Below are 12,390 nucleotides of genomic sequence, written 5' to 3'. Positions count from 1 at the left end.
TCTGACTGTGGGGCTCCTCTCACTACCAGCCAAGGGAGGTCCTGGTGCTTGTTGGTGAGTTCAGGTGATGGGACATTCTGGGATTGGGAAGTCCAGTGGTGGTGTTGGTACCTAATTCGGGCTTCACATTTATTGTTTGTCAACCCAATCCACATCACAGTAAGAGGAGATAAAGGGTACTGACATAGCTTTCTGTTAATTTTCTCTATTTCGTTCCGCAGTGATTCACATTCTTCCCAGAGAAATGTTTTGCTGCAAGAAACAGAGAGAACCGAGTTAACTGCTTGATTCTGATAATTGCACAGAACAATTTACAATCAACACGTGGAAAAGATGTTTCCCCAGATCCCTCAGCTCCTCCTCTTTCATGACTGGTCCAATTACGACAACAAAATATTCAATAGTTACTTTCCCCATCCTTCCCCTAAATACATCGCAGAAGAGTTTAAACTAGTTTTGCAAGGGGCTGGGAATCAGAGTCCCAGGTCAGTAAGGGAAGGATTGGACCAGAAGGTAGATGTCAGGGAAAGTATTGAGAGGCAAAGTCAAAATAAACTGGGACCTTCTTAGTGCAAGGGGTTTAGATGGGGCAGAATTTGTTAAGTGTATCCAGGAAGGTTTCTTAAATCAATATGTGGATGGTTGAATGAGAGAAGGGCCTGTACTAGACCTGGTGTTGGTTAATGAGCCTGGCCAAGTGACTGACCTTTCAGTGGGTGAGCAGTTAGACAACAGTGACTACAACTTAACTTTCAGGATAGCTATATAGATAAGAATAGATATGGTCCTTGCGGGAGAATTTTAAATTATGAAGGCATCAACAGGAACTAAGAAGTGTTAGTTGGGAACACCTTTTCTCTGGCAAGTCCACGTCAGACATGTGGAGGGTGTTTAAAGATCGACTACACAGAGTACAGGAAAAGTATGTTCCAGTTAGAAGGAAGAACGGGGATGGAAAGATAGGAAAGCCTTGGATGTCCAGAGAGGTGATGAACTCAGTCAAGAAGAAAGAGAAAAAGTATATAAAGCATCAAAAGATAAGGATTATAAAGAATCCCGAAAAGAAGTAAAGAAGGGAATTAGGAAAGCCAGAAGGGGCCATGAAAAGTCCTTGGCAAGTAGGATCAAGGTGAATACCAAGGCATTCTATAAATACATCAAGAGCAATAGGATAACTAGGGAGAGGGTGGGAGCACTCAAGGATAAAGGGGCGGGGAGAGCATTAGCTTGGATGCGGAGAATATGAAAGAGTTACTTAATGAGAACTTTGCTTCAGTATTTAGTAAGGAAAAGGGTGCAGAGGACCAGGAGATCAGTGTTGAATCTATGAATATGTTAGAGCGATTAGAGGTCAAGGAGGAGGAAATGTTGGGCCTCCTAATGAGTATTAAGGTGGATGTCTTCTGGGCCAAATGGGATTTACTCCAGGTTATTGAAAGAGGCAAGAGAAGAGATTACTGGGACCTTGACCAGTATCTTAGTGTCCTCCCCAGCTACAGGTGAGATCCCAGAGAAATGGCGAGTGGCTAATGTTGTACCTCTATTTAAGAGGGGAACAAGGGAAGATCCTGGGAACTATAGACCAGTGAGTCTCACGTCAGTTGTAGGGAAATTGCCAGAGAAAATTCCTGGGGATCGGATATATGAGCATTTGGAAACCCATGGCCTAATTATGAAGAGCAAGCTTGGCTTTGTGTGTAGCAGGGAGTATTTTACCAACTTGATTGAGTTTTTTGACAAGGCAATGAGAGAGATTGATGAGGGTAGGGCAGTGGATTTTGTGTACGTGGATTTTAGTAATGCATTTTTCAAATCCGTCATGGGAACTAATCCAGAAGATTAAGGTGCGGGAGGTCTGTGGAGAATTGACTGGATTCAGAACTGGCTTGCCCATAGAAGACAGAGGGTAGTGGTTGAAGGCACTTCTCTGAGCTGGGGGTCTGGAATTAGTGGAGTTCCGCAGCGAACTGTGCTGGGACCTCTGCTGTTTGTGATGTACGCAAATTTCCTGGGTGAAAATGTAGATGGGTGGGTTAGTAGATTTGTCGTTGATACCAAGATTGGAGTGGTGGATAGTGTAGAAGACTGGCAAAGAATACAGTGTGATATAGATCAGTTGCAGATATGGGCTGAGAAATAGCAGATGGATCTTAATCTAGATAAATGTGAGGTGTTGCACTTTGGTAGGGCAAGTGTAAGGAGACAGTACACTGTTAAGGGAAAGATCCTTAACAGTATTGCGGAACAGAGAGATCACAGGTCGATAATGTGGTGAAGAAGACTTATGGAATGCTTGCATAACTCAGGGCACTGAGTTCAAAAGTCAAGATGATATGTTGCAACTTTATAAAACTCTGGTTAGGCCACATCTGGAGTATTGCATACAGTTCTGGTCACCCCCTATAGAAAGGATGTTGAGGTTTTGGAGAGGGTGCAGAAGAGGTTTGCCAAAATACTGCCTGGTTTAGAGATGTGCTATCTTGAGAGGCTGGACAAACATGGGTTGTTTTCTCTGAAGCAGCAGAGCCTGAGGGGAGATCTGAAAGAGGTTTACAAGATTATGAGAGGCATAGATTGGACAGAGAGTATCTGTTTACCCAGGTTTCAAATGTCTGATACCGGAGGGCATGCACTGAAGGTGAGGGGGTAGGTTCAGAGGGGATGTGAGGGGCAAGTTTTTTACTCAGAGAGTGGTAGATGCCTGGAATGCGCTGCCTGGTATGGTGGTAGCAGCAAATTCATTAGAAACTTTTAGAGATGTTTGGAAAGGCACATGGATAAATGGAAGATGGATGGACATGGACATTGTGTAGGTAGGAGGGATTAGTGTTTGGGTGTTTTTGATTTGCTTTTTAGTTGATCCAGCACCTCACTGTGGGATGAATGGCCTGTCCCTGTGCTGTACTGCTCTATGTTCTGCAACTCATCAGTTTTCAGTGCTTGACCGGACAAGGTTGCAGAGCTCCTCGGGCAACCCAACCCCCTTTCTTAGATGCACAGCTCAAAATAAAATAAAGTAAAATGTCACCAAAAACTAGCAAATGTCTACAGATGTACGGCGGAGAGCAACCTAACTGGTTGCAACACCGTCTGGTATGGGGTGGGGCACGGCACAAGGTCAGAAAAAAACTGCAGGAAGTTGTGAACTCAGTCAGCTCCATCATGGGCACCAGCCTCCCCAGCATGCAGGACATCCTCAAAAGGCAATGCCTCAGAAAGCAGCATCTACCGTTAAGGACCCCCATCCCCCAGGACAGACCCTCTTCTCATTGCTAGCATCAGAGAGGAGGAATAGGAGGCTGAAACGAACACTCAATGCTTGAGAAACAGCTTCCTCTCCACAACCAGCAGCTTTCAGAATGGGTAATACACCAACTCATAAACACTACCTCCCTATTTTTGCACTACCTTTTGTAATTTATCCTTTCAATGTACTGGTTAATTGGGCCATCGGTTAATAGGGGCAGCCGTTCATTTGGGACAACTCTTAAAGAACAGAAACTAACAGAGAAAGTGGCAAGGATTCCTGTTGTTTGGGACGCAATGCTGCTTAATTGGGGAAGGAGATTGCTGCCGAACAGGTTCTAACTGCACCAGTCACACCCACTTTCATGAGTGTTAAACGCTACACCGTGTTTACAGCAAAGTTTTTAAATAGTGTCTGTTGCAAGTGCCTGTGTTCAAGAAGCAGTGATTTTTGTCACAGAGTTGGCAAGAAATAAGCAGCAAGACAATTCAAACTTGTTCCCTGCTCCCTGCGGCTTCACGCATTCAGGTTTGGAGAGTCAGAAACGCCTGGGAGTAAAAAAGAAATCAAACAATTTCAATGAGTTAGGAACTGTGAAGAAATTGAAGGTGTCAACAATCATCTTGAACGTTACAATGAAAATGAAGATTTGGAGGATGCAATCGATGATAGTATTGTAGGAAGGCAGTCCATTATCTGCTCTAGGTGTGTGTGCTGATTTTGTTCATTGCATACACTGGACAAGTTCCTCTGTTGATAACTATTAGGAACTAATACAGTTTTATAGTACTGTAGCGCTTTTGGTAGTGTTCTAATTTGTTCAGTATTTCATTTAAATACATGTATTACTCAGTTTTTGTTTTTATACCTTTTTAATTAATTCCATGGCACTGAGTGATTGGGGTAAAATGCACTGGTCCTGATGAGTCCTAATTAACCGGAATCCACTGTATTTCCTGTTGTAATTTATACTTTTTAATGTGTTGCACTATACTGCTGCTGCAAAACAACAAAGTTCACAACATGCAGTACGTTGGAGATATTAAACCTGAATCTGAAAACCTAGAACAGGAGAAAGCCCTTTATCTGATCACATTACATTCACAAAACATTTCTCACTATGAATCTTGTTGTGCACTAATCAAAAAACTTGAGCTGTTCTATTTGCATTATTCTGACATTATGCTCCCCCTTTAGGCAGATATAGGTCCAATCTCCTATTAAAAGATTCTGGTTGATATCAATGTCCAGTCCCTGAGTCTTTGCCATAAATGATCTTCTCTGTGAAGGAAGCAAACAACAGGAATTCTGCAGATGCTGGAAATTCAAGCAACACACATCAAAGTTACTGGTGAACGCAGCAGGCCAGGAAGCATCTCTAGGAAGAGGTACAGTTGACGTTTCGGGCCGAGACCCTTCGTCAGGACTAGAAATGTCGACTGTACCTCTTCCTAGAGATGCTGCCTGGCCTGCTGTGTTCACCAGCAACTTTGATGTGTGTTCTCTGTGAAGGACACAGCTGAACTGAAACAACCAGTGAAGTTTAGAACACAAATGCTTGTGGAATCAAGCCTATTACTCCTTGTGGTTTAATACTTCAGCAATGTGGCTATGAGTCACCACTAATCTGAACAATTACATTACTGAGCAGGAGTTAGTAAGATATTGGCCTGGACCTCAGGCCAGCAAATGGTGCTGGAAGCAACAGCGGCTACTGGACCATTGAGATGGTTCCACAGGTACTAGAATGGTAAGCCTAGTCCGTGCATGACCATACGTGGCTTGACTAGGGAGGATTGACAATCAGTGATCAGCTGCATCCCAGTTTTGTCCAGAGGCCATAGAGGTAGTTGGACTCTTGTCCACCTATCTGCCCCCACTGATCTTGAGTTGGATCTGCCCTAGCGGGTTTTGGCCAGATAGCATAAACATGAGTTAAATAGCACTACGGTGCCCTGTTTAAAGTTCTGTTAGGAAGTGTGAATGTACTTTGCTGTGGAACCCTTCTCTATACTTGCATGTCTCACCTCTCATACATTTCTGTAGCAGGTTTTTCAGCCTGGTTGGTGGTATCTGTTGACTGTGCCTGATTTTCTGCTTGCTGGTCTGATTGTTGTGGTTTGGCCAGGTTTGAGGACAGCTCTGTCAAATGTTCAATCCGTTTGTCTATCATCAAACTAATCCTGTCCTCTTCGATGATGCTGCTCATGTTCAGCTTCCTCACCTCCTCTGTGAAAGATACATAGGAATCAGCAATGAGATGGAAGCTCCCTGGATGTTGGTCAATTCTAAGAACTGGTTTCTGGAGAAGACCCACTGTGGCCACCTCAAGGCTTCCTGGTTAAGTGCCCAGGCTGGGGTGCATTATGACATTATAAACATGTTGAATCACCTCACCTCAGCCCCACAGATGCTGGAAGGAGGCTTTCCCTACTGAATGTCCATATTTCTCATTTGGACACAAGGAAGCAGGAATAGCCGGCTCTGCCACAGATGCTCTTGGCTGATCTGCCCCAACCTGCATCTCTCCACCTGTCACAGTACTCTGTCTGGAGACTTGATGTCAGGGGGAAACATCAATGATGCAGGCCAGAAATATAACTAAATGAATATAATCAGATCCTTATGTATTCTGGACAGTAATTTCATATTTGCCTCAATTCAACGGTGTACATGGAGGAACTCAGCTGAGACTGGGATTGGGCTTGGCTTTGAGCAGACTTCCCCACTGACTGAACAACCTGCTGGGGTAGATTGGTTGGACACAGCCGTGAGTGCTGAAGGGAGATAGGAATGTCAGCAAGAATTAACACCAGTAGCGAGACAGAGAGGGGGTAGCTTTCAAAATTAGTTGGAGTTCCATCTTTCAGATGAGCCCCATCTCCTCCCAGGATAGACATAAATGATGCCACAACGTCATAAGTCACAGCAGACTAAAAGATAGGAGGCCTGTCTCTGTGTGTGAGAGGGTGGGAAAGGGGGCTTGGTTTACTGTGGTTTTGTATGTTATTGCTGTTGATGATGCTTGTGTTCTCCTTCTGAACGTTATGGGCATGCCACGTGGGTGCTGGAACGTGTGGTGACACTTGCGCACTGTCGTCAGCACATCCGTGGGTGTGGTGGTTGTTAACACAGGCGACGTATTTCACTGTGTGTACAAGTGGTAAATAAATCGGAATCGGAATCATGGCCACACAGACCATCAAGTACCCATTCGAACGTATCCTACACCAGTTCAATTTTTTTTTAAAATAGTCCCCCAATTCCCATTGATTTCCAACCCCCTGCCCCCCAACATTACACCACTTGCCTGGATCCTTTGGAAAAGTTACGGTGACCAATTAACCAACCAACCGGCATGTCTTTGGGAGTGGGAGAAAACTGAAATGCCCCAGGGAAACCCACACGGCCACAGGGAGAACGTGCAAACTCCATTCAGACAGCACCCGGAGTTAGAACTGATCCTGGGTCACTCCACTAGCTGTGCTACTGTGCCTGAGGTACTGAGGACAACTGCAGCCCCTAATGTGTCAGGGTCAGTATCTGTGTTACTGAGGTACTGAGGACAACCGCAACCCCTAATGTGTCAGGGTCAGTACCTGTGTTACTGAGGTACTGAGGACAACCACAACCCCTAATGTGTCAGGGTCAGTATCTGTGTTACTGAGGTACTGAGGAAAACTGCAGCCCCTAACGTGTCAGGGTCAGTATCTGTGTTACTGAGGTACTGAGGAAAACTGCAGCCCATAATGTGTCAGGGTCAGTATCTGTGTTACTGAGGTACTGAGGACAACCACAACTCCTAATGTGTCAGGGTCAGTATTTGTGTTACTGAGGTACTGAGGAAAACTGCAGCCCCTAATGTGTCAGGGTCAGTATCTGTGTTACTGAGGTACTGAGGACAACCACAACCCCTAATGTGTCAGGGTCAGTATCTGTGTTACTGAGGTACTGAGGACAACCACAACCCCTAATGTGTCAGGGTCAGTATCTGTGTTACTGAGGTACTGAGGAAAACTGCAGTCCCTAACGTGTCAGGGTCAGTAGCTGTGTAACTGAGCTATTCAGGACAATTACAGCCCCTAATGTGTCAGGGTCAGTATCTGTGTTACTGAGGTATTGAGGACAACTGCAGCCCCTAATGTGTCAGAGTCAGTAGCTGTACTACTGTGCCTGAGGTACTGAGGACAACCACAACCTCTAACGTGTCAGGTCCCAGAGGCTGTTTAGCTCACCTGCTGCCACGGAGCCACAGGGACCTCATTCAACCTCTGTGTAGAAGCTTTTGGGTGGTCTTGAAGCTAGCTGACAGATCACAGGGCAATGGACCAAATCTTCTGGGGTACCCCACCCTCTTACCCACTCCAGACACTCCCCACCCAACTCCAGCCCTGACTTATAGCACCACAAACATTTCCGACAGATCCTTGCACTTTACGTACCCTCCAACAGTCTGATCCTCTGCTGATGGTTGATTATGCCCTTCGCTAAGAGGCTCACTGTTTGATTCAATGATTCGATGGTCTAGGAATAAAGCAAACTATGAGAAGGGGTGCAGCTCTGTTGTGGCACACAGCTCCGTTTGTTTTAAATGGAGCCACATGTAACCATTATGGTTACGTGTGACACCCACACTACGTGACGGAGCAAATTCCACAATACGATGGATCTGTGGAGGGAGATGTGGACACTAAACAAATGACTGGGCAGGAAGGTATGGGAGTAGAACCCAGTGTAGTCTTCTGCTGCCTTAGCCCATCCACTTCAAGCTTTGATGTGTTGTGTGTCCAAAAATGCTCTCTGCACACCACTGTTGGTTATTTGAGCTACTGTCACCTACCTGTCATCTTTAACCAGTCTGGTCATTCTCCTCTGATCTCTCTCATTAACAAGTCATTTTCACCCACAACACTGCCACTCGTGGGATGTTTTTTGTTTGTCACACCTTTCTCTAAACTCTAGAGAACGGTGTGCCTGAAAATCTCAGGAGATCACCAGTTTCAGAGATGCTCAAACCATCCCATTTGGCATTACCAATCACTCCACGGTCAAAGTCATTTCTTTCCCATTCAGATGTTTGCTTTGAACAACAATGGAGCTTCTTGGCACGTCTGCATGCTTTTATGCATTGAGTTGCTGCCTAATGATTATCCGATTAGATCTATGTGTTAATGAGCAGGTGTACACATGTACCTAAAGTGGCCACTGAGTGTATATTGTTTTGTTGTTGCTCTGCTTAGCAACGTGAAGCTACAGCTTCATCTGCTAACGTTTATGTCACAAAATATTGTATTCCTGAACTGGAGTCCGCCTGACTCTGTACCATGCAGAAAGGGTCACTCTACTACAACTCAACTTTCAGAGCCTAGAAGCAAAAAAACAAAGACGATGTTAGAAATCTGAAACACAAAGAGCTAAATGTTGAAAGACACAGAAGGGCAAGCAGCATCCGCAGAGAGAGAAATAGAATTGATGGTCAGTACTCACTACCCTCTGCACCCTCCTTATCATGAAAACTCACTGACCCAAAAAGCCAACTCTGCCCTGAGTACGCCAAGTAGCAGTCAGTTCTGATCCAAACTGGAAAGGCTGGCTATCAGAAATTATCAAATCCAATACTGAGCCCTAAAGGGGAATATGCAGAGGGAGGCTGAAGTTCTTCAAGCTCACAGTGGTCTTTATTGGATCAGTGTGAGAGGGCAGAGTGGGAGATGGATGGAAAGTCAAGTTCTTGTTTTCCTTCCCATTCTCCTTCTTCCTCATTTATATACCCTCGGTCAGATTAATTGACATTAGTGGTTTCACCAATTTCAACCAGCATCATCCATTTTCTGATGGTGTCCACTTTGTTAGACATTCTGTTTGTTCTCTCCTGCCTTCCCGTGACCCTGCAAGTTAATACATGCCTGGATCCTATCTTTCTCAGTTATGCTGAAGGTTCATGAGAACATTAATGCTGTTCCTTACCCCGACCCATGCTGTATGACGTCCTGACTATTTCCCACATTTTCTCTTTTTTTTAAATTTCAGATTGCAGTGTTTCAGTTTGGGAGAGAGAAAAAAAAAATAAGCTGAGAAGTCATAAAAATGAATTCCTGCCTGGGCCATACTTTGGTTTGGATTCCAATCTGGAACTTAATGATCTCGATTTCCTCTAGCAGGTGCTTGATGTCTGGTGGAGATCCCGAGTGCGTGCCAGTGAAGCGCTGTATCTCATTGAATGTGGTGTCTGAAACACAGGAGAGGTTCGTCAGACCTGTTGATCAAATGATGTCTGTTTGTTAATCAGTTTCGGTGGACTAGACATCTGAGCTGAAATACTAAAATACATCTGAACCCACCTTTCTGGTGACCACTGCCAAACTTCAACGTCTGCTGCAACGGAAGAAAATAACATCAGTGACTCAAAACCAACTTCCAGGAGAGCTTCTGACTGACTGAAACCTTACGTGTTCTCTAAGCGAGAAAGGAATTCTCCTCAAAGTGTCTGCCACACTTAGTTAGCAAAGGCTTCTCCATCTATTTGTACTAACGTTTTTTCCTACTTAACAACTTACGTTGTTGTTCAACTCAGTGGATTCCGGAGTGTCAAATAAACCATCTCCCACTCTGCCCTCCCATACTGACCCAATGAAGCCCAAAGTGAAATCCTCACAAATCATTAAGCCTCCAAGTTTTTGTTATCTGTACGTTTAAAAAGTGTGCTTCAGTGACCCCGGTCCAATTTATTAATTAACAAAAGAAACACAGGCTGTCCTTGGGTAACAATGGTTTCCATTTTTACGGATGTCTGTAAATCAGTTTTGTCCTCAAGTTGCAATCTGCACAAAATTAACTCTATGGGAACCATATCTCCACAGTATTGTAATGAATATCATCAGAAGCACTGAAGATCACCCCACTGGATGCTGAGGCTTTGCAGAAGGTCCAGAAGTGGTTTACCAGGCTGCTGCCTGGTTTGGAGGGCACGTTCTATCAGGAGAGGCTGGATAAACTTCTGTCGTTTTCTCTGGAGCAGCAAAGATCTGATAGAGGTTTATAAGAATGAGAGGCATGGATGAGTAGACAGAGAGTATCTGTTTCCCAGGCTTGCAATGTCTACTAGAGGGCATGCATTCAAGGTGACAGGGTATAGGCTTAAGGGGGATATGAGGGGTAAGTTTTTTTACCCAGAGAGTGGTGGATGCCTGGTATGCGCTGTCTGGTATAGGGGTAGAGGTAAATACATTAGGGCTTTTAAGAGACGTTTGGATAGGCACATGGACGTAAGGAAGATGGAGGGATATGGACAAGGTGTAGGTAGGAGTGATTAGTGTTTGGGTGTTTTTGATTTGCTTTTTAGCTGGGACAGCACAACACTGTGGGCCAAATGACCTGTTTCTGTGCTGTACTCTTCTATGTTCTGTGAAAGATGGATAAGAAAGACCAATTACTGAAAGTAGAGAAAAGCCATGTCTTATAGAACATAGAATGTATGCACATATGTTGGACTTCTGAATTCTTAATAATAAATTTGGACTTCTTAATAATGTTATGGGAGATTGTTAGTTTGTAGGGATGTCTTATCAGTGGGGTATTTTTAACCTGGGAATGGCCTGTATTTGAAATGTAAGAAAACTGCAGATGTTGGAAATCTGAAGTAAAATCAAAGTACGGGGAATACTTGGCAGGTCTAGAAGCATCTGTGGAGGTAGAATCAGAGTTAATGTTTTGGGTGGATATACCTTCATTAAACGTTTGTACTGCCTGATATGCTGGGTGTGTCCAGCATTCTGTTTTTGTTACTTTCATCAGAATGTAACTAGAATCAGAGATGTAAAATCTGTTTCTCTCCTAGAAGGCCCTCTGAGCTACAGTATGTGAAACGTTAACTGTTTATCTCCCACTGCGCTACAGTATGTGAAATGTTAACTGTTTATTTCCCTCTGAGCTACAGTATGTGAAATGTTAACTGTTTCTCCCCCACTGAGCTACAGTATGTGAAATGTTAACTGTTTCTTCCTCACTGAGCTGCAGTATGTGAAATGTTAACTGTTTCTCCCTCACTGAGCTGCAGTATGTGAAATGTTAACTGTTTCTCCCCCACTGAGCTACAGTATGTGAAATGTTAACTGTTTCCCTCTTACTGAGCTACAGTATGTGAAATGTTAACTGTTTATCTCCCACTGAGCTACAGTATGTGAAATGTTGTTTCTCCCCCACTGAGCTACAGTATGTGAAATGTTAACTGTTTATCTCACACTGAGCTACAGTATGTGAAATGTTAACTGTTTCCCTCTTACTGAGCTACAGTATGTGAAATGTTAACTGTTTCTCCCCCACTGAGCTACAGTATGTGAAATGTTAACTGTTTCTCCCTCACTGAGCTGCAGTATGTGAAATGTTAACTGTTTCTCCCCCACTGAGCTACAGTATGTGAAATGTTAACTGTTTCTCCCCCACTGAGCTACAGTATGTGAAATGTTAACTGTTTCTCCCTCACTGAGCTGCAGTATGTGAAATGTTAACTGTTTCTCCCCCACTGAACTACAGTATGTGAAATGTTAACTGTTTATCTCACACTGAGCTACAGTATGTGAAATGTTAACTGTTTATCTCCCACTGAGCTACAGTATGTGAAATGTTAACTGTTTCTCCCTCACTGAGCTGCAGTATGTGAAATGTTAACTGTTTCTTCCCCACTGAACTACAGTATGTGAAATGTTAACTGTTTCCCTCTTACTGAGCTACAGTATGTGAAATGTTAACTGTTTATCTCCCACTGAGCTACAGTATGTGAAATGTTGTTTCTCCCCCACTGAGCTACAGTATGTGAAATGTTAACTGTTTATCTCACACTGAGCTACAGTATGTGAAATGTTAACTGTTTCCCTCTTACTGAGCTACAGTATGTGAAATGTTAACTGTTTCTCCCCCACTGAGCTACAGTATGTGAAATGTTAACTGTTTCTCCCTCACTGAGCTGCAGTATGTGAAATGTTAACTGTTTCTCCCCCACTGAGCTACAGTATGTGAAATGTTAACTGTTTCTCCCCCACTGAGCTACAGTATGTGAAATGTTAACTGTTTCTCCCTCACTGAGCTGCAGTATGTGAAATGTTAACTGTTTCTCCCCCACTGAACTACAGTATGTGAAATGTTAA

At 43.9% G+C, this 12,390-nt stretch overlaps 1 protein-coding gene across 5 annotated transcripts in view; it reads right to left on the bottom strand.

Annotated features, from left to right (window-relative positions):
- The window catches only part of LOC134339269 (cytospin-B-like), a 39,203-nt gene that overhangs the window by 14,602 nt on the left and 12,211 nt on the right, over positions 1-12,390 (bottom strand). For 4 of the 5 annotated variants that reach the window (XR_010016370.1, XR_010016371.1, XM_063035640.1 and 1 more), the window contains exons 4-8: positions 9,589-9,622; positions 9,358-9,476; positions 7,690-7,771; positions 5,275-5,476; positions 185-252 (exon numbers count right to left, since the gene is read on the bottom strand). Coding sequence is in view for 3 of the 5 variants with exons in the window: in XM_063035640.1 (XP_062891710.1) it covers positions 185-252; positions 5,275-5,476; positions 7,690-7,771; positions 9,358-9,476; positions 9,589-9,622 (505 nt within the window). In the remaining 2 variants the exon portion in view is untranslated. The remainder of the gene's footprint in view (positions 1-184; positions 253-5,274; positions 5,477-7,689; positions 7,772-9,357; positions 9,477-9,588; positions 9,623-12,390) is intronic. The other variant, XM_063035642.1, reaches the window with a different exon arrangement.

Source organism: Mobula hypostoma, chromosome 29 (assembly GCF_963921235.1).
Source record: "Mobula hypostoma chromosome 29, sMobHyp1.1, whole genome shotgun sequence".
In the NCBI taxonomy this organism is placed as follows: domain Eukaryota; kingdom Metazoa; phylum Chordata; class Chondrichthyes; order Myliobatiformes; family Myliobatidae; genus Mobula; species Mobula hypostoma.
Note: the sequence above shows the minus strand (reverse complement) of the source record. Positions and strands in the feature narration are given on the sequence as shown.